Here is a 25,445-nt window from a genome sequence, read left to right on the forward strand (position 1 = left end):
TTTTAAATTCTTCTCATCATCTTAAATTATTTGTTAAATGACTATCTCAACTTTTTTTTTTTTTTTTTTTTTTTTTTTTTTTTTTTTTGCACCCACATAATAATTAAATTGGGATAAATCTCCTAGATCAGATTATTGAAATCCTTTTAGCTTTTTTATTGGTTCAAGTTCTGATTAATTGTTTTTTGGGCAGAAGTTCTTAACTTGTTATACAGCTCTTTTTAATAATTGGGGAAATTATCTTGTGCCCCATCGAAGCTTAAGTGAGCCATTTTTGTTTTATATTCGTATGTGAAGGGCATGAAAATATTGTGCATGCTAGCGTTGTTATAACACTATTTGGGATACTTGGCTTACACAATTCCTTAAAATTGAAGGGGTGCATTGCGACATGCATGGTGTACTCATTGTATGAAAGTTATATACTTTCTACCTTCTGAAATACTTATTACATTACGGTTATTATCACTATTTATCGTTTAAGTTTATTTTATATATAGTGGGTAATGTGTGAGATCTTGTTTGAATCCTTTAATGACATATTTTATATATTAACTTTTTATAATTTTTAGTTGTGCATAGTATATATATAAATGATCAAAATAATACATTAAATTGCGTAAAAAAACCAAATATAATAAGTATAATGAACGAAGGAAGTATAGTACTTAATTTCTTCATGCATAGGGATCTTTGATTATATTGTGGGACTCTGCACAAAATTTTAATTATGGGGCTTTTATAATATTTGTTATAGTATTATAATTTGTAAGTTATAATTATAAGCAACAGTGTATATATCATAATCACAAGCTATTCTTGAAAAATTGTCTCTAGTGAGAAGACCTCAAAATAAGATGTTCAAATTAATAATTTGTATTATTAGGCTATTTAGTCCGTGTATAAGGTGTGTCTTAAGGTGAGACCGTCTCATACAAGAATTTGTGTAGTATATAAATTTCTTATTTTGAAGTCGTCTACCAAGAGATGGTGTCTCATAAGAATAGCTTATTCTATTTTAGGTTAATTTGTTGATTGTGTTTTTTTTAGAATGTTTGTGTGTGCTAAGTATAATTAACCTATTGTAGAAACTATTTAGTAATGTTATGTTTAGCAACCATACATTCATTTGAAAATTTAAAATTGGATAAATTTTAATATTCTACAAATAAAAAAAATTAAAATGGATTTGAAACATTCTAATTTTATTTTCAAAAGTAATTAAAATTGAAAATTTAATAATGACTATTCAAACCTTACTATTTTCAAATTCTTCATTTATGATAATGATAATTAAAATCGATAATTTAAAATGATCGATTTATTACCAAATACTATCTAAATGAATGGAAAAAAATATAAATAAATACTATGAATTAAGTATGTTTCATGTATTTATTCAATTGGAGTACAAAATAACAATATCATTATGGTGTTTGATGATTTGTGCAATTGAAAACCAGACCCATACAATTTTTTTTATCCGAATCCAGACTTGGGTTTTAAAAAATTAGACCCTAATTTTAAAATTAGGTTCATGTTTAAAGTTGGTTGTCTTGAGTCTTGACCCCATGTTATTTCTACTTAGAAATGATCACCTTAGTCTCTGTTGGTTGTGGAGCTACATCCTCAACTTGGTTGTCTGCTGGGGGTATACCACCACAAGTACTAGGGTCAGCCCATGTGCAAACAAATCCACCCCATGATCCGAACTATCGTCCAATCTACAGGCTCCCCTACAGACGCATGGTAGTCATTCTCGCTATATCTGTCAATGCTCGACCTAGAATAACCACGAACGCTCATAAGGTCACGCAAAGGTGTACGCACCTGGTGCAAGGTGCTACATTGATGGACCTGACTATGTGTGGTCGCCTCTGATTATTCTTCCTAGCACGACAAGCCAACCCAGAAATGAACCTCCTATGAGGGTCTCTCGCAGTAAAATTGACCTAGAGTTGTTGTCTGTCAATAAGATCCCTAAAAAAGCTTTACCTCTACCTTGATTACAACTTACAAGTCATTTAATTACTGCATATTTTTATTATAAAATAACAACATAAAAACTTAATTATTAATTAAATGATTGTGCATCTAATATGAATATTATTAATAATTAAACTAAAATAATTATTAATTACTACTCCATATTATCTCATGTTTATTAACACAATATTAATTAAACTTAATAAATCAATATGAATTAATAAATTAAATTTCTTACTAACTAAACTAAAATTATTATTAATGAAACTAAACAAATACTCCTGTAAATTATTAAGTAAACAAATACAAATATTAATACAACAGAGAAAAAAAATCAGAAAAAGGTTCCATCGCAACAAACGCGTCCCAGAAATCACGCAAGTAGACCCTTTATGGATTTTTTAAAATAAATTTATGAAGATTCAAATCAAAATTATTTTAAATTCTCGTTTACGGATTGAATTTTCCTTGTTCTTATGTTTTGAATTTATGATTTTTTAGAGAGTAATTTTTGTTTTTTTAAGAGAGATAATAGTGTTATAAAGTGATACGATAGTATTTTTCCAAAAAAAAAAAAGTAGCATAAGAGTACTTATAAGGAAATTGTACATAGGGGCATTTTGGTAATTTTAATACAATAGGTGGCAAAATAATGAAAAAGATAATCACATTTAAGAAGTTATATAATTAGTTTTGTTTGAAATCATCTCATCATGAGACAAATTTATATAATTAGTTTATTTTTTAATTGATCATTTTAAAGTTATAAGTTATTATTTTAAAACTGTAAGTGATCACTTTAATACATGAATGATTTGCTTAATTAGTGTTGGAAAAGCAAAAAATACCCACTTTGGGTTCACCAAAACTTATTTCCCAAACTAGTGTTTATATAGAAAAACAATTAAACATCATCATCATCCTACCCATTGTATCCCACTCATAGAAAAAAACTATGGACAGGGTCTGGGGAGGGAAGGATGGCGAAAACTTAAACCCATAAAGGAGAGCGCGACCAAAAGGAGTCTCCCGGCTCGAAAAAAATAGGAAAAATAGGAGACGCAGCTATACAGAAAAGATAACAAAAATACATATAAGTAAAATAAATAAGGACAAAGAAAATAGCATTTCTATTACCAATGATATGTCACGTTAATTTGTTTTGGTTCATATAGTTATCTCCATATGTAAAGACCAAGGCTTTGTTCGTTTGTTTGTTTATTCATATTACAAAATGACCAAAGCAAAAGAGAACAGAACAGGTAAAATCGTATTCTTCCTCTCCTGAAGAATCAACTGACTCCATCGATGGCGTTTTACGAACAATGCTTCAAGCTATTTAATTGTGATTTGAAAGTTCCAAATCTATTAATTCTACACAAAGCAAATAATTTTTCTACAAATAAAAGTCAAATCTCAGAATGATAATATTCTAACTTAAAAGAAAACTTACAGTTGTGGATGTTCTAAAATATCTGATCCGATTTTGAAAACCGAATAATTTGGACCGGAAATTCGGTTTATAAACTGGATATCGTATCTGGATCATGGTATTTGCAAAACTAGATATCCTAATTTTCTAATTTTTATTTTATATATATATATATATATATATATATATATATATATATATATATATATATATATATATATATATATATATATATATATATATATATATATAGGGAAAAGTTCAAGTGAAAACCATCCTTATATGAGAACCGTGAGAACCATAAAAAGGTGTTACTTTTTATATAAAGAGGTGTTACTTTTTTAAGAAAAACGTGTTACTTTGGATTTGTATTTTTTTCTGACAGTTACGGTTTTTTGGTAAAAAGTACCAGATTTTTTTAAAAACAAAAGTAACACAGTTTTTGTACAAAAGTAGCACTTTTTCTGTAAAAAGGTAACATATTTTTTGGTTCTCACGGTTCGCATAGAACCGTGGTTTGCACCTGAACGCGACCCTATATATATATATATATATATATATATATATATATATATATATATATATATATATATATATATATAGATAGATGTAGGATCAAATAAGAAGGATTTTAAAATAAGAAGGATTTTAAAATAAGAAGGGTGAGAAGGATTTTTGTTTGATTTTGTTTGGTTACTATATATACAAAAAAGGATACTATGTTATAAACTAAAAACATTTTAAAAATTATTTCATAGTTACCTTTCTGTGTAACATAGTTACTTTTACAATTATGAGTTTTTGGCTCAATCGTGACTATAAATTTTTTTATTTTAGTGAAATCAAGGGTGTAGAGTCCTTCTTACCCTTCTCATTTTCAACCTTTTCTCAATGGATCCCTCCCCTATATATATATATATGTGTGTGTGTGTTTTCTATAAAGAAAGCTTTGTTTATATTGTTGAATGTACTAATATTTACAATTTTCAACTACTACTAAATTGCATAACTAATTTATTGTTATAGTCACAAAATGATTTTTTTTTAAACTTTAAAAAGTAAGTTTGATAAAAGAAAAAAGCCAAAATGAGCTTAAATTTTTATATGTCAAAAATAGCAAAAATATTTTTTATAAAGTCAATAAAATAATAATAATAATAATAATAATAATAATAATAATAATAAATAGCTGAACCCAACGGAACCTATCAAAGATAACAAACACAAAAAAAGTAAGTTAACTTATTGTATATTTGTATTGCATATCAAAAGATGCTGTAACATAATAATAAAAATAAAAACTATTTTAGAATTCTATTTGATAGGTATGAGTTTTAATTCTAAATTAATTTTTGGTTATTTTAGCATTGGATATAATTAAGAGGTTTGGAACTTCCAAACCACAATCAAATAGCTTTGTTTCTAAATAAACATTAGTTTGAGAAATATATTTTGATAAATTTCAAAGTGAGTATTATTTTCTTTTCCAACACTAGTCTGGATTTTGTGAATTTTTCTCATTGGCTTTTTCGTGAAGTATATGGAGTGGGCCTTGAAAATGTGAAATTTTCAATTATTTTGTTTTTGTATTTTTTTGGTGGGATTTTGTATTTAAGCATGGGATACGGAAATGTTTTTGCACCACAAAGTTGGTAATAGCATTTTTTTAATAGCTGAATTTATTATCTTGGTTTTTGCAGATATGAAAACATTCTTCATTTTCCTACTCTCACTTGTTTTGGTAAGCATTAATCATACATTTACTAATAGTAATAGTAAGTAATAAAAATGGAATAATATCCTCTTAGATTACTTCTAAATTCGGATAATTTATGTATGTAGTATGTAAAAAGTAAGTAATAATAGATGAATAATTTGAATCATTAAAATATAATTTATTTTATTTTTATAATAAAATCACTTATCTTTTACTTTACTTTTAATTTTATATTTTATATCGCTATTATTTAGTATATATGAAAATAATAATTAACATGAACTTGTGGTTTATTTTCCACAATCACCAATAACTTTATTTTTTTTATAATTCAATATAACTTAATATTACACTTCTACCTCATATTTTATTATCTTTCAGCTATAGTATTCAATTATGTTAATAATTTTTATAAACATGCCAATAATTCATTTTTACTCTTGTAGTCCAACGTTAAAGGGAACCTTTGCTGCTGAATAACATGCATTTACTCATGACCTAGGTTTGCACTAAAACGGACACGGACACGGATACGAACACGACACAGGTACGGGAAAACGCCAACTTAAAAATGGCGAACACGGGGACACGAAAATGGTATTATAATAAATATATCAAATTAAAGATAATTTTACAATCTTTCATTTGATATATGTAAATAAACACTTTAAAAATATAAAATTCACATAAAATGCAAATAAGTACCAAATAAACAACATGAGTATTTAAAAATAGTCATACAAACCAAATCAAAGAAAACCAAATAAATAGGTAAATTTAAGTTTGATCATCACACATCATCCATATGACATCCATCATCATCCTCTGCTACAAAAGTAGTTTCCAACTCGGGCTCATCGAGAGAAAGATCCGTCATGCCAAGACAAATAGAGGGAAGGGAATTCGAGTGACGAGTGCTTCTACTTCAGAATTCTGCTTATGAATTATGATTTTAATTTTTTTTTAATTTTTTTTTTTAAAAAATGTGTCCTTGACTGCTTGCCGTGTCCATTGTCGTGTCCCTTCCGTGTCCTTGTCATGTCCGCGTCTACGAAAAAATATTAAAATATTGGACACTTCATTTGGCGTGTCGGACACGGATTTTCGCGTGTCCGTCGCGTGTCCGACACGGGACACGCCAGTCCAGGGACGTGTCCGTGTATTCCAGCTCATGACTATGAGAACTCATATAATGCTCCATAGATTTAACGACTCACTTGATAATCTTTATTAATCAGTGAAAATGATAATAAATAATTAGTGTATTTTTAGTAGGAAAACTCTTATAAGTTTAGAATTCATATATATCTATTAATTTATTTTATTTTCTTCATAATATTTATTTCAATGCATTATTATTTGGAAAGCGATAGATTATAGTAAGGAAAAACTGTGAAAAAAAAAATTACTTATGATCATAATTTCATCTTTATAGAAATGATAATATATTATATTCTACTACTATTTAGTAACAACAATCAACATATTATAATTAAGTGCTTTATTGTACTCAAAGAAGGAATTAATTTTTGCACTTTAGTAATAGTATTTTTAAGTTTTTTCGATTATTAATGGTATCCTTGTATTATTGACATTTTACAACCGTAACCCTATTTAATTTTTTCCGTCCAAAACCGTAAATTTTTTTTCTTTTCTTTTAATTTTCATTTTAAAACATTTAAAAAATAAAAGAAAAAGAAAAAATTTAACGGTTTTGATTGTTTTTGAACAAAAAAATAGAAAAGATTACAATTGTAAAATGCTAAACAATACGAGGATACCATTGATAATTTCCCTAATTTTAATTAAGGGTTCTATTCGATCAGATGTTTTAAATACCAACTTACGTTAATTTGCATTTCTTTATTTATGGTTTAATTACTTAATTTTATGGCTCAAATTTATAAAAATATATAAAAACTATTGTGTATTTTTATTTGGCCTCTGATGACTACCCAAATGTTGAACTTGAACCAGCTTGCAGGGCCAAGTGATGGGAGAAAAGACCTACATAAGTATTGGGGAGACATGATGAAGGGGGAACCCATGCCTGAATCTCTTGAACGATTCATAATTTCTAGGTCATATAATAAAGATCAATACAAAGCAGAAATAATCAAAGATTTCCTCAAAAATTATGATGTCAGTCCAAATGAAGCTGTGAAATCAGAGCATGATCATGATGAAAAATCAGCATCAAAGAAAATATTTGCAGATGAATTTGAACCAATTATAAATCTTTCTGTTTACAATCAGTAATTTGTGTAAGATCAATCTGATCTTTTAAATTTGAGATTGTGGTGTGTTTTTTTTACTGCCAATGGCTAATTAGGGTATATAACTGGTTTTTTAGCACTAAAATCAGTTTTGATATACTCATATCTATCTATTGTTTAAAAATAAAATTTAATAATTTTGAATGTTTTAATGTTGAGTATACAACTTGTCTTACGGTGAGTCGGATTTATATATTTAACTTATTTCTCTAATTAATCATTTTAAATTATAAGTAATCACTTTTAATAAACCAATTATAGATGGACTAATTCAATAATGATAGTTTTACAATAAAACCGTTTTATTTAAGAATTTGTGTTTCTTAATAATTACATTTAAGCTATTAAACTTTAAAATCTAACGTAAAATAATTCCTTCAATGTCACTTTTATGTACTTCACATCATATGTTTTGTTCTATTGCCATTATTTTAGTGCATAATTATTTACTCTATCTAGGCATAAACTTTTATATTTATTCATAAATTTTTAAAAAGGTAAGATAAAACCCAATGTAGTAACGGATTAAGTTGAAACAAGAAGTACCAATTTTACTTTGATAAAATTATGGTGAATATAAAAATTTTTTCTCATTTTTTTGTAATAATATTAACTTTTGATAAATTATAAATAATACTAATTTAGAATAGTATTTTTCTATTTTGCTAATTTTCCTACAATAATATAACTTTTGATTAACCATATTTATGATTTTCCTACAATAATCCCACCTATTGATTAACCATGAATAATTTCAACTTTAGTGGGCATTTTATTAAAATAAATTCAGGTAATCAAATGACCTACTATAGTAGATAATTTATCGAAAAAGTAAATTGAAAATTAATGTAAAATTAGAAAAATTTGGAAAATTACATAAAAAATTAGAAATATCTTTTTTTACATTTTTTTCAATATTTTATTTTAATTTATCTTTTTGCTTAAAAAATAAAACTTACTATAACAAGTAACCCGGTTACTGGGTTTACTCTAGGCAAATACATCCTAAAGTTTGAATTATTTATGGTTAATCAATAGGTGAGATTGTTCATGGTTAATCAATAAATGGGATTATTGTAGGAAAATCATGAAAATGTTGGATTATTGTTGGTAATTTTTTCTAAATAATCTCAACTCTATCTAGTTCAATTTTTGTTTAACCATTAATTTACCTTTGTTTTTTGTCATAACCTATATTATAAACAAAATTAAAGTTGATATTATTCTAGACACCTTTCTAAGTTGATTTTATTCATGGCTAATCAAAAATTAGTATTATTACATGAAAATCAGTGAAAATTTATATTATTCACAAGTAATTTTCCGAATATTTTACCATATTTGATTTAACTTGTGCGTTATTCAATTTTTAAAAATAACATAGTTAAGATAAATTTAATTCAACAAATTAAATTTAAATCTTTTGTTGTTAACCAATAACTGTATAGAGAAATGGGAATCTTCAAAACAACGTCCCTTCAAAAAAATAAAAATAAAAAATAAAAAATCTTCAAAACAACGTAGTATATTATGTATGTCTGTTTTTTTCACTTTTTTTTTTTTTTTTTTTTTGGCCAGCTCCAAAGAAATTTCTTATAAAAATTTGTAGAGCAATGATCCAATAAGCAAAAAAAATGTAATTGAAACAAACATTAGAGCAATAGATATGAAGCAACGGATAGTAACTTGTATATATGAGATTTAGAAAAATAATATGAGACAAATTTTAAAATTTGCAGCAAAAATTTGAAATGAAAATGTAAAATATAGTTAATGCAAAAGGAGAAAGAAAATAATTATTAATAATTTTATAAATAAAAAAGAAAAGATGTAAACTTTGTAAGAAATTGCCAAGCCCACTCAGAAATCTTTCTGTATGAGAAGGTTTCACCTTGAGACACCCTTATATATGTGGCTTGATTGCCTAATAATACAAATATTACCTCTATAAACTTCTTATCTTGAAGTCGTCTATAACGTTTAAAAAAATATGAAAATATTATTTTTGAATTTAGGAATTTAAAATAATTATATTGTTAGAGAACATAAATTATTTGAGCCAAAATACAATTGAATTGAAAAAATGAATTTTGAGCTATAGGTAAAGATATGTATTAATTAATTACCTTCCTTTATTTTTTTTATTATCAATATTAAGTTATTATTCCCTCATATTCACTATTATTGTTACATTTAATTTTTAAACATTATTGGTCAATCACTTTGCTTTGTTCTTAATCTACAAACTAAAACATAGTCCAATTAAATCTTATTGATTTATCTTAATGTAAATTTTATTAATATTAATTTTTTTAAATTTTCACTCAAGCATATTTAGAGATACTTAAAATTAAAATAGCACATTAGTAAGTGTGTCAAAACCAAATTAAAAAAAAAACACAAAATTCTTATGAGAGACGGTTTTTTTAAGAGACCATCTCTAATTAGGCCGACCCATTATATTTTTTTAAAAAGATATTGTAAGTAGGCATTAAGAATGATGTAAGTAGACATTTAAGATATTGAACATAGACATTAAGAATACGGTAAATAAACGTTAAAGATCATGTAAGTAGACATTAAAAATACAGTAATAAGACATTAATCTTTAATAGACTAAGCTTGAAATACCTTTCAAAAAGACAGTCTCTCAAAAAACTAGCCGTAGAAACTTTTACCATAATAAACTTTTGACGGTGAGACGTTCCAAGAAGGGATGAAAAAAATGTGTCGAAATCAAATTGAAAAAAATATTGAATAAGAGGGAGTATTATTTTTCTCCCTCTTTTAATATTGCTTTCCTCCTTTAACAATAAAATAAAAAAAATAAATAAATGAACTTTTGCCCAGTACTTTGAACTCCCCTGTCTCTCTTCCCCCAAATCCCTTATGTTTTTTTTTTTTTTTTAAATTATGTAAATTCAGAAACGTAAACCTGCTGCCTCCCTAACCATTCATACAACTGAACAAGTAGCAGTTTCTCCCTCACCACTCTCAATCTGATTCAAGCCCTTCTCCCTCATCAATTTCCCTAAATCTCGAAGCCCCCTACAACAGCTTTCGGCTTTCTACTCGAAACAGGCTGCTGATCCTTTGCGTGGGATCCGAAAATTTCAAGTTTTCTTGTAAGGTTGTGGTTATTGCTTTGTCTACTCAATTCTTATGTAAATCCTAAATTACTAGTTTTCTGTTTTTTTTTTTTTACCATCAAGGATTCTTTAACCATGATTAGTGTTGGTTAATTGTTGATTATACTTTAAGGAATATTCAAGATTTGTTGTTCATATTTGTTTTAATCATATAATTGGACAATTGATGATTAGTGTAATTTAATAGATGTTGGATTAAATTTGATGGATCTTGATAATTATAATGAAATGTATGAACATTAAAATTAAGAAAAAAGGTGGAAAATGTTCGTTATTGGAAAGGTGATGGATGATTTGAAGTTCATGAATGAATTAGGAGTTTCTTTTGGAAATCATTGGTTGTGGGATAGAATGCATGTTGCTTTAGTTTACTCAGAAATATTTAGAGAATTATGGGTGTGAATAATTTTTAAGAGAATGTGGTCAATTCTAGGCTTTTGGCTATAAAGTCTATTTGACATATTGTTGAATTAAAATTAGAGCATGTACAATTATAATGGTTTAAAATGCTATAAATAAGGGTTTAGATTGAGAAAAATCATTAGAAGTATGAGCATTAGCAACCTTAATTTTCTTTAGGTTATTATGGGTGATTGTTATTTATCGGATGTTGGATTGTTAGAGTAGATTCTAGGTCGTGTTACGGTCATAGGAGGAGACCTAATATGTTATATATTAGGTTTAGTAGCATCAAGACACACGATGATGAATTTGTGATGTTGTTATGCTTCAGGAAACAACTTCACTGAGGAGCCCTTTTCTAGTTGATAGCGGTGAATCGTAGTTGATAGTGGTGAATCGGGCTTGACTCCTTGATACATTCCCTTTCTTGACCATATCACATTTCTTGACCACTGACCATCAGCCTTACTTGCAGCCTCATAACATGACTTTGCAAACTGTTCACCAAAGGTTGGTACTTGGTACTTGATACATTCCCTTTCTTTTTGACTTAATTTATTTATTTTGTTTATTTTGCATTAATATGTTGAAAAGGTTTATACTTTTTACAACTTTGTTCTTTCTAATTTTCATTGAATTATGTAGGAATTTCCATCGAGTCTTACTTTAGATTTTTCATTTATTTTTTCGTAAAAGGGTATCTCCCCTGTATCCTGAGCGATGATCTGTGTGAATTGTGATTAGAACTTAATATCATGATTGGATTTCCTATTTTCTGTATGATTTATACTATAGTTCTGATTTTTGTTTATGCTTAATTTTAGTGGGATTTAAGTTTAGAAAGCATTAAATGTGTAATTGGTTGAATAAATCTCTGAACGATAAAATTATTTTGACTGGTCATTGGTGGAGATTCTGATTATCAGTTTGGATTATGTTGATCTGTATTGCTTGAAATGAATTTAGAATCAATATTTTGTTAATGTTCTTTTTATGGAACAGTAGATGATTCTTAAATTAGCTAATGTAAAAGTTGGTTACTTTATGTTAAAATTCCTCGATTTAGGCCCAAAACGAAGTCTTACATACCCTGTTAAAGTGTTGAGGTCCTTGAGGATCCGCAGGATAAAAGATAGTTTAGGAAATAAGAGTTTGAATGATTTAGAATGAGTTTTTTTGGGATATAGTGTAGGCTGACGGAAGGGGAGGGAGCAATGAAAATCGAAACATGGTTACAGTATAGAACGAGGTGAGGTGGTTAGAGTATAGATAATAAATAGCTAAATGCTAAGGAATTAAAGTATCATTCAGAGTATATGCTCAATTAGGAAAGGAAGAAGGAAGAGTAATGCAAGATTAATTAAGGTTAAGATCATGCTAAAGCTCTTCACTTCTTCCTGAATTGTCTATTTTGTTTGTCGTTCCAGAAGAAAGTTGATCTTCTTTCCATGGGGTGGATGGAATTGAACTCATTGTTGGCATGTTTGTGATAAAAAATTGATTTGCAAATGCAAATCAGTAAAGTTAAATATGGGTTGGACCAATTCTATCGCACAACTATACTCTACATCAGGCGAATCGAAGTGAGAGCTTTTGGATGTTGTTTTTGAAAATTACTCAAAGGTGAGAATATGAGAATGACACGCCCAATCCTTGTCATTCTAAAATGTTGAAGCCCTATTGCCCGACCTTCCCTATCCTTTCTCGGAATTTTTTTATTCCTCGTTCATCTTCTCTTCTCTATTAATGATCTTTTCCAGTTTTCCTCAATTATCGTCACCATCTTCTCGTTAACCCCCCCCCCCCCCCCAAAAAAAAATCTGAGACTATGATTTTTCCCTGTCTCCAATCTCTTGCGCTTCTGATAAAGTTTTTATTCTTCTTTCAAGATTAAGTTTGTTGTTTTTGCTTTTTTTTTTTTTTTTTTTTTTTTTTGCCAAGACCCTCGAGAACTTTTTTGTTCTGAAAGTCCACCAATATCAATTGCAGAATTTTATTACTGAACCTTTCCATGGTTTAGATGAATTTACCTATATAGTCTGACTCTCTTTATACAACATAGGTTTTGCTATATCTCTTACTCAGCTGCTTGTATATAACTTTCTGAAAATTTTAATTGTAAATTTTTATTTAAGGATTAGTTTGAACTTGTTGGTTTTTGAGATTCTCTTGAGTTATTGCTATGTTAGTTAAGTTTGTGTACTTTGACTTCAGATGGTTTTTATATCATGTTGATCATAGAAAGTATCAAGGTTTTAATGATTCTTTTTCTGTGTTTTTCTGTCTTAGTTTCGGTCAAATGCAGTTCAGGAAAAAATTTCAGTAGCCTTAACTCTATCCAATTCTAATGATTCCCAAACTTTTCAAACTTTGCAATTACTATATGGAAGGATCACGAATTTCAATGTTTCTTAAACAACATTTGGAATTTATAATTTCAGAATCGGCAATCCTATGTTTCCCAAACACTAAATTTGCATTCGAAATTCATAAATTGCAATTTCATATTCAAATTCACATTTTTAAAGGAAATCTATGTGTCCATACATTAGCTGTTGGATTTTTTTGGAGATATTTTCCATCCTCCATTTAGTTTCTCAATTGTTTTTTCTTGTTGTGGAGTTCTTATCAGTTTTTTCTACAGCGCTTCTCAATTAATGTTGACATTTTTTTGGATGTTTGCATTGTAGATTTGGAAATTCTATAGAAAGGGATCTTGTTTCGTATTGGATGGCAAAGGTGAGTGAGTTCTTTTGAAAACGAAAGTTCATTAGTTTGGTGAACTTAATCTGGTACCGAGGTTTTATTTGCTTCAAAGTTCTGTAATTGGAGTTGGCAGAAGTGAGATTGTAAAAGTGCTTGTTTGATGAATCCCTAAAATACATAGGAAGTGTACCTTCTAGCAATCTCCAGTCTTTTTCCCGCTCCCCTACAGGAAGTCTCTGATCAAAGGGTGATAAATAAATCCCTGCAAAGATTTCTTTGTTTTCCTCTTTGGATGGGAAGCCCATGGGGTAAATCTATGTATTGGCCATTGGGTCAGGTCAAATTGGGTGTAATTTCTTGTATATATTAGACTCCAGAACCATATATCTGAGTAGCTGATAATGAGCATTTTTCTTGAGGCATGAGATATTTATTTGTTATATTCGCACTTCATCCATTGATATCTTTTATGTGTAGTTCCTTGTGTAGAAGCTTCTTTGCTAAGTTGATCCAACTATTGAGATTCTTTGGTGTGTGTTTGGGGGGTTTATATGTTGTTACTTCCTTTCCATATTTTTTTACTCTACATAATGAAAGTTGCCTTTGCAGGTTACTAATTACACTGCTACACTACTGTGGAACATTCTACACTTTTTGGTTACAACTTGGTACTGGGTAAATAATGTGCTTCATATGCTTGAGAGCTATTTTATTACTTGTGGATTATTAAAGAAGTACAAATCCCTTGATTTGAGTAAACTTAGATACTTGGCTATTGCAATTGAAAGTGAAGAAGCTCATTGTCTATCACAAGTTATTGAATTGCTTCATTTGGTGGCTGATATTGGTGTAAAGCATGTTTGTTTGTTTGATATAGAAGGTAATTCATGGTCGTATAAAAGTATCAAAAGCTCTTTTTTGTTCTTCCCAAATTGCAGTTATCATTTTGCTGAGATTCTGGTTGTTCAGGAATGCTTAAGGAATCACAGGTGACCATCTTGGAAAAGTGCTATGCTAGACCATGGAAGGTAAGATTTTTTTACACAATATGTTTGGACTAGCAAACTATTCAGCGCATTTTCTGTAGTTTTTTCTTTCAGAGTGCATTTTGGACTAGCAGCAGGTATAATTTTTATATTGAAAAATAATTTGATTATATAGCTGATCATAGGCTCTGTTTGGCCAAGGCATTAGGCAAGTGGGCCAGCAAAAAGAAACGTACCAAGCAATTGGTTGCATGTCTTTTTGAGACGAAAATTCTACCCAAACTCCCCTCTTTCTTTTCTGCTGTCAGCTCTGCTAGTGGCTGTATTGTAAAAGTATCCTGTTTTGCAGGGAGTTGAAACTACTGAAGCATTCTCAAATCATAGTCAATTATCTATAGAGTTTGTGTCGTCATCCGATGGTAAGGAAGGCATTGCTAAAGCAGCAGACTTACTTTTTTTGAAGTATAAAGATGCTGATAAAGACAAGCCAAAATTTACCGAAGCACTTTTTGATGAGGCTTTACAACTTGTTGGTTTGTTTCTTTTATAATATTTTGTATAAGTTTTATGTTCAGATTTCAGTCTCCAGTCTCAAGTAACATCCAGTTTTGTTGTTTCTTTTGTTAAATATCGTTTGCAGGGTGTTCTGGTCCCGATCCTGATCTCCTATTAGTTTATGGACCTACAAGATGTCATCTCGGTTTTCCTCCATGGAGGATGCGGTACACTGAGATTGTGTAAGTGAATCTTCTGCAAGTCTGAACCATGGCTCTGCCTCCGCCCCTTGAACAAGTATACAGTCTACATCATCCACTTTAAGATGCCTCATTAAGATGTAGTATGCATTCCTTTGTATTTCCTCTGCATTCCCTTTGAAGTTGAGTTCCACTCCGGTCTACCCATTCCCTCCTTCCTCCTTTTCACTCTCTTGTGTTTCCATGCAGAAATCAATGCATACTTCTTTAGGGGATACAGGCCAAATAGAATTAACCTTAAAAGCAAAGTTTGTTTGTACTAGTTAAGCACCACTAATGAAAGAGTATATATAGGCGCACAATCTCACTGTTGCACAGGGTAGGTTCACGGAAGGTGGGTTTATTCTTAATTTCCGGAATCACACATATTGTGCTTTATATTAGTTTAATTTATCAAATTCTCCTTTTGACAGAGGGAAATTATTTAATTTTTAGGAGATATCTGGGGGTCTTTTCTTGAGCCGAGGGATGAGTATGGGTTGTTGTCTTCCATCCCTCCCTAGACTTTGATTATAGTTCCGATGAGCGGGATACACTGGGTGCGATGATGATGATGATGATGATGATGATAAGATATTTTTGATTCATTTGGATGATTTTGGTGAATGGTGAACATTAGTTGCTTTAACTTCTGTAAACTAGTGTTGCTGTTCCCAGATTTTTTTCTCTGCAGCTTGCGTCTTTGCTTGTTGAATGCTAATGTTTTTGATGATGAGACATTCATTTTGTTCACTTGTTTTATTGTAGACATATGGGCCATCTGAAGTCTATCAAACACGGTTCCTTAATCAAGGCCATATATAGATTTACAACAATTCGCCAAAACTATGGTAAGTCTTGAATCGAGTGATTTATCCTTTTACTTTTATCTTTACCTTATAAACGTTTGGCAATAGATAATGACTACCTACGACTCCCTTTGTTCTAAGGAGTTTGCTATAAACTCTAGTAGTTGGCTCGAAATAACTGGAAGAAAATGACAAAAGTAGTATACGAAAAAAAAACTATGGACGTGACAAAGAGAGAGATTGAGTTTGTAGTTGAAATAAGGAGACATAATGTGGGACCATATCCAAATATAGAATTCAAGCAAATTCATTGAGAATTAACATATTTCACAAATATAGCAAAACCATTGGGGCAAAGTATGCATGAAATTAGCAAATAACATTGATAAGGACATATGCTTCCAAGTCTGCTCCAATCTAACTTGTATTTCTCTATTTCTTCGCTGTGATGCAAGCCTTTTGTTTATTCCTATGGAATTGAACCATCTTTTTCATTGGCAATGGTCTCACTGCCTTTTTTTAATCTCATCAACAAACGTATTTTTTTCATCTTACTACTCATTTTTATATCAATTTGCATTTTGATTTATTCTCCAACTACATATTAATATTTACACTATGAAAAATGGGTGCAATTTATAGGGACAAAATGAGTACTAAACAATTGCATGGCTGTCTAAATGCCGAACTTGAGCTATTACATTATTTTTGCTATGCCTTCTATTTATTCCAAGTCCAAGGCATCTTATTCAATTTCTTGGCCATTGTCTCTTTGCAGGCAAATAGCAAGTATAGCAGAAGCAGAAATAAAAGCTAATTTTTGGGAATTCTGTAAATATTAATCTTGTGGAGCTGAGGAGATATCTCGTCTTCCCCTCACTATACTTGAGGGATAATGGAATGGAGGATATCATCTGATTCAAGTTGGATTGAGTGAAGCTTGATTGCTTTGTCTTGTTTTAGCTTGGTCCTTGTCTGTCGGACTGAAAATATTAGCGTAAGATGCATTCAAGTGATGTGTTTTTCTCATGTTCATCGGAGTGAAAATATTGTCGAAAGATACATTCAAGCGATGTGTTTTCTTATGTCTGTTAGACCGGAAATGGTGAAGTTACAATTTTGTTATGGAAATGTCTCAGCATGGACATGGACATTCTTCAAGCTTTAGTACTAGTAAAGCTGCACTTTTCTTGCAATTTTATTGATTACTGATTTGCCATCTAAACAAGTACGAGTACCGCTATGTTTTATACAGAATTTTCTACGATTTTTTTTTGTTCGTCAATTCAATTTGCTACAATTTTATATGTGGATATGATCTTTAATCTTCAACTACTTTTTTTACTGATTTTTTCATCTTATACAATATCTATATACATATTTCCCTCTGTGAAATACATCTTTTTCCCCTAATCCTTAAAAATCATCCTAATTATAGTGGTTGCATTATCAAGGGACACAGAAAGTATCAATTATGAAAACTTTAGTTCACCTTTCTTGTATTTCAAGAGTAAATATCAAGTGTATATTTCTGCATACAATTTACGTTTTTTTTTTTGCAGAAAAAGAAAAGAATATAGTATCTCTTTTAAAAATAAACAAAAACATCTATGGCCATGATCCATGTCCCTCCAAACAGAAATAAGACTCAACTAAGTAGGCCAAATTTTAACATCAAAAATCAAAATATATGCCAAAAGAAGTTGTGTACTATGCTACTGATACAAGTATTATAAGAATGCATCCGAAAAACAATCTCAATGCAACAAATATAGCAATCTTAAAACTCGGTTTCCAAAATGCCATCTATGAGACCAAACTCCATCCCCTGCAAACGAAGAAGGTGCATTGTTGAGCTAAAATGGCTTTGAGCATTATTCAATAATGAATCACTACACTTTCGTGGTGTCTCAGGTAGGTTACGACCTACAGCTTACATAAACGGGATGGGATACCAGTTCACTTAGCAAAATTAAACTTGCTTGACATTACCTCGGTCACAGATAAGAATCGATCTCTCTCTGTGTATTGCTGTACTCTCTCAAGAGGTTGACCGGTGAATGCAGCATACATTTTGTCAATTTTCTGCAATAATGCCACAAGGAAACAGGTTATAGGTTTATGCATACGAAATCATTACTATGTTACACTCAATTGTGGCTAAATTCACGCCAAGTCCACAGATATACAAAAGCTAAATGTGAATGATGCTTGCTTCAAAGAGCATGAGTTAAAGACTGATACTAACATAGCGAGATTGAACTGCTTCATTCACTTGACGCCTGACGTCCTCAACATGACCCTACAGGAACACGCACGATCAAGCTCATGCAACATGATAAACAACTAAACTAAAGCCATGTATCACCACGGTTATGAGAAATCAGTTCATACCCCACACCCACTCTGTGGTTGATGGATCATTACGCGTGAATTTGGCATTGCATAGCGCATGCCCTTTTCTCCACCAGCAAGGAGAAGCGCACCTTGACTTGCAGCTACGCCAAAACAAACTGTCCCAACTTTTGGCTTTATCTGTAAGTGAAATAACACTCTGTCAGCATAAGCTTTCAAGTATTCATGGGTAACACAATGTGTTACTCTAGGAATATTTCAAGATGTAACTATAAAAAGTGTAAGGATACAGTGACGAGAAAAATCTCCGCTACCACGGTAGCAGCATGCATGACAGGCGAAACAGGGGTAGCCGGGAAAGTTTTCCGAACTCAAAAATAAAATAAAACAAACAAACAAACTCAAAAAATTTCCTGGACAACTTACCCAAGACATGCAGTCATAAATTGCTAAAACAGAATATGTACTTCCACCAGGGCAGTTTAGATAGATCTGAAAAAAATTGAAGACACACATCAACCTTAATAAATTTCAAACTTGAGTTTCGATACAAATCTGAATGAAGAGGGGAAAGAATACCATTATGTCAGAGTTTTCATCAATAGCTGCCAAAGTTACAAGCTGGGATATAACCCGCTGAGCCACCTGCGAGTTCACTGGTTGGCCAATGAATATTATTCGGTTCCTGAACAACACACTAGATAGGTCCAATGGCCCTCCGGGTGTCATCACAGCCGGCATTATGGGTGGGTTACCCTTTTTGGCTTCAATAGACTCACTGCTGGAGCTTGAACAAAATAAAGGAGATAAGCAAGAATGTAATGTGCGAGGCCATAGTGGTCAACGAAGGTCCCTACCATATGTTATCTTTCAATGATATAAAACAGGACAACAAAATCGGACTCCTTTCTTAATGTCGGAATGACCCAAGAACCAGATTATCCAAACTAGCAACCATATTTAATCTTAAATAAGAGAACACTTGCACTGTGTTTGGATGGAGAGAATGGAAGGAGAGGAATTTAGAAGGATGGAGGATCCCTTGTTTCGTTAACAAAAAGAGAGAGAAGGGGTTTGGAGGAAATTCATAGAGAAATTTTGTTAAAAATACAATTTCTCCTAAAGTGGAAATATTTGAAGAGAAAACACTAATTTTCCTTCCGTTTCCCATCCCTTCCCTTCTAAACAAGCAATGCGTACTCTCCCTCTTTACCCCACCCCTTCCCTTCCTTTTTGCTATCCAAACATAGTGTTAATGTTCACATTATAATCAATGAGTAATGAAACCACAAAAACAATTGCAACATATACATGATTTACTGAGGTACAAATTTTGGTAGATTAAGTAAATCTATATTGTTTACTTTTTAATTCAAGTAGGTTTTTTGTATAAGTGTGAATGAGCCACCTCACTGAAAACAGAGAGCTTGATCCAAATTGACAATTGGATAAAACACCTTGAAAAGGATAACAATATACCTTAGAGTGGTATATAGTCCAGACTGGTCAAGCTTTAAAGGAAGATCGATGCTTTTACTCGGTAATCCTGCAAGAATTATAGTACTTAGATGACGTAGCAGCTTGAATAGACACGGCACAACAGCAATCCAGAAGCTAAAGAAGATGATATAATGATCATTCTCAAAAGAATGGAAGCTCAACAGATCAACGTGAAGTCTTGAACTTATACACAAATTGGTTTTGATTATTTTTTCGGTTTGTCCTTTTAGATGGATTCAACGTTACCTTGTCTAGTTGGTTTCTCCATTCTCCTTCGATTATTTATTTGGATTTTGGATGAAACACATGATTTACATCAACAACAAAACGAATATTCCATAAGTGTATTTACTCGAGCTCTTCATTTTGACACTATGTCTAAATTAGGATTTCGGACATTCAAACATGGGTATGGACACTTGACACTTCATTCCAGACTAAATGGAAAAACATCATAAAATTGTCAAATCACAACATCTGGACAAACCAATACTCCAATCAAGCAACATGGCTTGAAAGATAAAGCCATTCTAAATGCAATGTCCGTCATAAGTCCATACCCTAATCATCTCCCATATTTTTGCCTATCTCAACTTCACAAAACATTACAGAATGTATCCGACGTAGCAGCTTGAATTAGCATGGCGTTACAGCAATGCACAAGCTAAAGAAGACATAAAACATCCTTTACAATTGGCTTCTTTTTCTTCTTAAAGAATGACACAATGCCGGTCTTCAAAAAGAAAGAAAAGTAACAGCTGAGCTTGAAGTCCTGAGCATATACACATAGTGTTTTGATCGGTTAAGTGTTTCCATAGTTACCTTTGCAAGAAGCCCAAGCTCTTGTTGAAAGATTATATAACATATATTGGGATTACAACCATAACTCAAGAGGTTTGGATGGTTCTAACTAAAGATATATTATATAACTTACTTGGTTATTCCTCCAACAATTGCTAAGATAAAAGCGCATTCTTACATGAATGACTAGGATATTGCATTGGTATGTTTTTCCGAATTTTGGCACTCAAACATGGGTAAGAATCAAGTAACCTATCACAGATAAAACCATTCTAATTTCTAAATGCAATGTCAGTATCCAAGTCCATTCCTTAATTATCAAAATCTCTAAACTCCCATGGTGTTGGGAATGGGCTATGATATTTGATGAAGAACAATGAACAAACTAATGCAAAGTAAAAACCTAAAAACAGAGCAAGCAATAACAATAGCAAAACACAAGAATATATGAGGTATCTAATACCTCTCCCTCAAACAAAGTATCTTATCATTAATATAAGCAAGAATAAATTTATGACTCACCTTACAAAGCTTTAAGAACAATCTCCAAAAGCAAAGATTGAACCTTTACTTTAATCTCTCACATATGCAAATACAAAGAGGAAGAACTCTTATGGTGTGAACCCTAGTTTTACTCTCTTGAATATGCCTTACTTAATCCCCTAATGATGTTCTAAGACTCCTTATATAGCCCTAAAACATATTAGAATAACCTAGGGCAAAAGACTTAAAAGCCCAAACAAAACCGAATACAAAACAAAATCGCGAACTGTGGGCTGCTGCACATTGCCCGACCCGAGCTGGATTGGCTCGACCAGTCGAGCGCCAGTTCTGAGCTCACTGGACAGCTTCTGTTTTGTGGCTCGATCGAGCTCTTCATGCTCGACCACTCGAGCCACCTTCGAAACCTTCCATGAGCACTCCCTTGCCTTCATCAAGGCACACAAAGTCTCCCACTTTGATCACTTCATCAAGTGATCCAAAACATAAGTTTCCATCCCCTTTGCAAACACACTATCACCCTCTCTAACGTGCAAGCCAATGAGTATGCTACGAGGTGATCGAACTCACCCCCATCATGTTGAGATTTGAGGCTTGACTCAACACATGCTTTCACCAGAGGCGGTTTTGGGTGGTGTGGGGTGCCCAACTGCACAGGCCCCCAAAACTAATTTTTAATAGCCCCATTATCAAAGAGGCATTAACAATTTTTACATTTCACATAAAATTGAAATTGAAAATTTTGATAATGTGGTACCAGCAAGAGAAGAATAATTCTTGGACGGATTGGATAATACAGAGACAATCGATTTGTTCGAATTCCTGCAATCGAAAAACAATAAGTTAACAACATTATAAAGGATTAAAGGAACACTAAATTCGATGGGAGAAATTGCATAAAATGGGTTTAAGAAAGAATTTACCTTTTAGAGAGTGATGGAAATGGCGAAGATGTGGTTGTTTTAGAAGAAACTGAAGAAGAACAAGTGAAATAAGTAGAAATTGCAGCTGCCGCCATTTTTGTTTCTCAAAATTTTGCGGGAGTATATGTGATTTTAGAGCGTAGGAAGGTCCGAGTGAAGATCCTCTTACGGTCTTACCTTACCTATTCTCGATAGTTCAACGACGTCGCTTTTGCTTTGCAGATTTCAATCTGGTTATTATATTATCTTGGCATAAAAGTTATTCGGACAAAAATATTAATCATATCAATTATAATCGAATAAAGAGGAATATAGTCTAGACTCTAAATTTTAATAGACTCATTTTTACTTTAATTTATAATATTAAATAAACCTAAGCGCTCTTACAAGCAATAATACGTATTTAATCATCAATTCAAGTTTTTTTTTTCATCTCTACTTTTGCTACTATAATTTTTAAATTTTTGATTTATTATTTTGGTTTTCTAATGTAATTTACAGTTTATATTTATTTTTAAATTGTAAAGATGGTTTGGATTGTACTGAAAAAGTTGAAGTCGAATTAATTTGATTTGGATTGTAACCAAATTTGGTTAAGATATGGATTAATAAAAAATGTATTAAATTTGGTTTGATTTTGTTTAACGAAAAACCAAACCGCAAAATTAGCATTCTCCCCTCAGAGTAACTACCTCACTAGTAAGCTTTATCCTTTTATTTTGAAGATTATGTTTAAAATATTTTATACAAAAGAAAAAATATTTATATAAAGGCAAAAATTCATTCATTTGAGATCTTATCAGATTCGTTTCGATATAAAGAATTTTAATATAAAAGTATATTTTAAAATTTTTTTATAAAACATACTCTATTTATAAATATTGTGACTCAACTTCTATTTGAAAATTATGCAAAAAGGTCAATGTAATCAACAATATGAAATGAATGGAGTATATGAAGTTAATCAACATTGAAATACTATAAAACAATCTAAACATTCTCTCATTTTTGATTTGAATCATTCTATTATACTCATCAAATGAAAGTGCCCACTCTATTTTAGTGTGAACTAAATTAATAATTTAATATAACACTATATTTTTAACAGACAATCAATATATAAGTTCAATTTTAGTTCAATATTATTTGACTCAAATTTAATTTGGACTGATATTAATTTAACACAAAATGACGCAATTATGTAATTAAATATATACTACAACTACAAGTGTACAATATCAATATCACTTGTTTAAGTATACATGATATAACATATAGTTGTAAACTAATTAGAAGAACTTGGAGTTGAAACCCATACTAGATTATCTTGAGGAAATACATGGCACACAGGAGAGGTTCCAGGTTCGATTCTCAGCATATGAAACGATACATGATGTGGGTCCCACTGAGATGTATCCATGTGACAAATTGCAATAGCTTCAAATCTGAAGTCATCCTTTTCACCCTTAAGTGAGATCATAAACAATCTATTATCACTTACTTGCCCATGACAATAGTACACTGAATAAGGGTAAGGCACAGGATGACAAGCAATCACTTTATTGGTTATAATCTCTTTAGGATCTTCCAAAATGGTATAATTTTGTAAATTAGGGATCATATTTTTCAAATGGGTAGTTGTTAAAACCTTAAAATTAGTGCCTAATCCAAAGATTAAGGCTAAATTATCAAGCATAGATTCTAAAGAAGTAGCACAAAATTTGGTTTCACCTTTTAAAGGAGGAATTTCACAATGTATAAGGGTGTGTTTTATGGCTTTAGCTTGGGGTGAATTTTGAGGAAATGAGAAAAATTTAAGGATTTCGGGAAGTTGGGATGATGAAAATGGGATTTGTTCGGCTTCTTGTTTTGAGATCATATGCGGCGTAATTGATGAATTTTTTATGGGAAAATATAAAGGGATTTTTTTACCTAATTTAAGGTCATTAATGTGAAAGAAGATGTTCCATGATAGGTCCATTTGAGATGATGATGAATGGCCATGATCAATATGATGAGGGATCATATTGTTTTGACATCCATCATTTACATGTTCATCATCATCATGGGTATGATGGTTCACACACAAATGATCATTATCATATGATGTTTCAATGATGTGTTCAGCTTCTCCAGCTATTTTTCTGCAGAAGTTTCCATGGATCATGCACTGCAATATTTTTCAATTATAATCATAACTTAGAAGCAAAAATATATACTACAAAAAAAACTATTTCCTCTATCGTTCTGAATATGTGAGAAATATCAATATCAGTAGCAAATATAATAAAACAGAGGTAATATATAAAATTTTATGAAATTTTCCTTTAGCTATATCAACCGATAAATCAATTCAAGACTTCTTAAGATCCTCTACATGAATTTTTTTTTCAAATTGCTCCCTCCGTCCCTTTAAATTTACACCGTAAACCACATATATAAGAGCTATTTCATTCTTATATATTAATTGAAAAGGACAACAAACAAATTTATCATGTCAATCTGTTAGTCTAAATCTTTCAAAAACCCAATATTAAGAAATACCATTTTGAACAAGATCTACTCAATATATATCAATGAAGTTTATGAAATTAAAATTACACCTTTCCTAGCTTGGCTAGCTATTTTGTTTAATATTAAAAGTAATTAAGTAGAAATTAAATAAATAAGGAATAAAAAACTTACTTGGAAAATGAAGAGGAGAAAGAAGATGGAAGGTTTGAATTGAGTGTTCATATCTCTTATTGTTGGAAAATGGAAAACTCAATCTAGTTTTGTTTTTGTTGTATTTTAAAGTTGTGTGACGGTGTTGCCTGTTGCTGTCTGAGTATAAGTCAACTCACATGAATGGTTAGGGAATAGGGATCCATAGTTTCAACACATTATACTATTAATTATGAGTTAGTCAATTAAAGGTAATAATGTTTGGCACAATGTAAGACTATTCCCACTTCCTAGTTTACCTTTTTTGTGACAACCTTTACTTACACCACCTCAATAAATAATTGAGGTAGATTTCAGTTAAGAATCAAAATTTTTCTTAAAAAATAATATTTATTCTAATTGAGATAAGTCTTAATTTTCGATAATTATAAATAATTGATTTTAGTTCTATGGATAGATTTCCTTATATCTGACTAAGTTTTTCTTATTTTGACATTTTCCTAA

The 25,445-nt window shown here is 30.7% G+C and overlaps 4 protein-coding genes across 10 annotated transcripts; 2 read left to right on the top strand and 2 right to left on the bottom strand.

Annotated features, from left to right (window-relative positions):
* The first annotated feature begins 5,062 nt into the window (after positions 1-5,062).
* On the top strand, positions 5,063-7,586 carry LOC130828645 (organ-specific protein P4-like). Of its 2 annotated transcripts, XM_057694610.1 has the most exons (3): positions 5,065-5,159; positions 5,638-5,682; positions 7,113-7,586. In XM_057694610.1, the coding sequence occupies exons 1-3, from the start codon at positions 5,121-5,123 to the stop codon at positions 7,392-7,394; spliced, it is 366 nt and encodes a 121-aa protein (XP_057550593.1). In that variant the 5' UTR covers positions 5,065-5,120; the 3' UTR covers positions 7,395-7,586. The 2 variants fall into 2 exon arrangements, with proteins under 2 accessions (XP_057550598.1, XP_057550593.1); XM_057694615.1 differs by lacking the exon at positions 5,638-5,682 and having other exon boundaries at positions 5,063-5,159.
* A 2,638-nt stretch (positions 7,587-10,224) lies between these two features.
* On the top strand, positions 10,225-17,482 carry LOC130828674 (uncharacterized). Of its 4 annotated transcripts, none has more exons than XM_057694640.1 (9): positions 10,225-10,541; positions 11,294-11,472; positions 13,653-13,701; positions 14,278-14,548; positions 14,638-14,696; positions 15,004-15,187; positions 15,295-15,391; positions 16,157-16,239; positions 16,976-17,482. In XM_057694640.1, exons 2-9 carry the CDS (start codon positions 11,447-11,449, stop codon positions 16,981-16,983), a joined length of 777 nt encoding a protein of 258 aa, XP_057550623.1. In that variant the 5' UTR covers positions 10,225-10,541; positions 11,294-11,446; the 3' UTR covers positions 16,984-17,482. The 4 variants fall into 4 exon arrangements, 2 of the variants coding, with proteins under 2 accessions (XP_057550623.1, XP_057550626.1); XR_009047387.1 differs by having other exon boundaries at positions 10,236-10,541; positions 15,295-15,446; positions 16,976-17,393; XR_009047388.1 differs by lacking the exon at positions 16,976-17,482 and having other exon boundaries at positions 10,236-10,541; positions 15,295-15,743; positions 15,845-16,214.
* A 154-nt stretch (positions 17,483-17,636) lies between these two features.
* On the bottom strand, positions 17,637-22,685 carry LOC130828663 (ATP-dependent Clp protease proteolytic subunit 6, chloroplastic-like). 3 transcript variants are annotated; one of them, XM_057694624.1, is made up of 9 exons: positions 22,278-22,685; positions 22,112-22,176; positions 20,032-20,098; positions 19,132-19,339; positions 18,979-19,044; positions 18,592-18,732; positions 18,446-18,499; positions 18,190-18,282; positions 17,637-18,025 (listed from the first exon to the last, which is right to left on the bottom strand). In XM_057694624.1, exons 1-9 carry the CDS (start codon positions 22,370-22,372, stop codon positions 17,978-17,980), a joined length of 837 nt encoding a protein of 278 aa, XP_057550607.1. In that variant the 5' UTR covers positions 22,373-22,685; the 3' UTR covers positions 17,637-17,977. The 3 variants fall into 3 exon arrangements, with proteins under 3 accessions (XP_057550607.1, XP_057550616.1, XP_057550611.1); XM_057694633.1 differs by having other exon boundaries at positions 19,132-19,330; positions 22,278-22,681; XM_057694628.1 differs by having other exon boundaries at positions 19,132-19,333; positions 22,278-22,681.
* Positions 22,686-23,179: 494 nt separating this feature from the next.
* LOC130828658 (BURP domain protein USPL1-like) lies at positions 23,180-25,143 on the bottom strand. Its single transcript, XM_057694620.1, has 2 exons — positions 24,963-25,143; positions 23,180-24,447 (listed from the first exon to the last, which is right to left on the bottom strand). Exons 1-2 carry the CDS (start codon positions 25,011-25,013, stop codon positions 23,563-23,565), a joined length of 936 nt encoding a protein of 311 aa, XP_057550603.1. The 5' UTR covers positions 25,014-25,143; the 3' UTR covers positions 23,180-23,562.
* Between the last annotated feature and the right edge of the window lie 302 nt (positions 25,144-25,445).

The sequence above is a fragment of the Amaranthus tricolor genome, chromosome 1, assembly GCF_026212465.1.
Source record: "Amaranthus tricolor cultivar Red isolate AtriRed21 chromosome 1, ASM2621246v1, whole genome shotgun sequence".
NCBI classification, from domain to species: Eukaryota; Viridiplantae; Streptophyta; class Magnoliopsida; order Caryophyllales; family Amaranthaceae; genus Amaranthus; species Amaranthus tricolor.

Bases quoted from the DNA above. Each gene is read 5' to 3' on its own strand.
- LOC130828645 (XM_057694610.1), top strand. From the start codon at position 5,121: ATGAAAACATTCTTCATTTTCCTACTCTCACTTGTTTTG. The intron at 5,160-5,637 runs GTAAGCATTAAT...CTCATGACCTAG, and splicing joins TCCTACTCTCACTTGTTTTG to GTTTGCACTAAAACGGACAC. The intron at 5,683-7,112 runs GTACGGGAAAAC...AACTTGAACCAG, and splicing joins CGGATACGAACACGACACAG to CTTGCAGGGCCAAGTGATGG.
- LOC130828674 (XM_057694640.1), top strand. From the start codon at position 11,447: ATGACTTTGCAAACTGTTCACCAAAG. The intron at 11,473-13,652 runs GTTGGTACTTGG...TTTGCATTGTAG, and splicing joins TTGCAAACTGTTCACCAAAG to ATTTGGAAATTCTATAGAAA. The intron at 15,188-15,294 runs GTTTGTTTCTTT...TATCGTTTGCAG, and splicing joins TGAGGCTTTACAACTTGTTG to GGTGTTCTGGTCCCGATCCT.
- LOC130828658 (XM_057694620.1), bottom strand. From the start codon at position 25,013: ATGAACACTCAATTCAAACCTTCCATCTTCTTTCTCCTCTTCATTTTC. The intron at 24,448-24,962 runs GTAAGTTTTTTA...AAAATATTGCAG, and splicing joins TTCTCCTCTTCATTTTCCAA to TGCATGATCCATGGAAACTT.
- LOC130828663 (XM_057694624.1), bottom strand. From the start codon at position 22,372: ATGGCGGCAGCTGCAATTTCTACTTATTTCACTTGTTCTTCTTCAGTT. The intron at 20,099-22,111 runs GTACCACATTAT...TAATTCTTGCAG, and splicing joins GAATTATTCTTCTCTTGCTG to GATTACCGAGTAAAAGCATC. The intron at 18,283-18,445 runs GTTAGTATCAGT...GCATTATTGCAG, and splicing joins AAGCAGTTCAATCTCGCTAT to AAAATTGACAAAATGTATGC.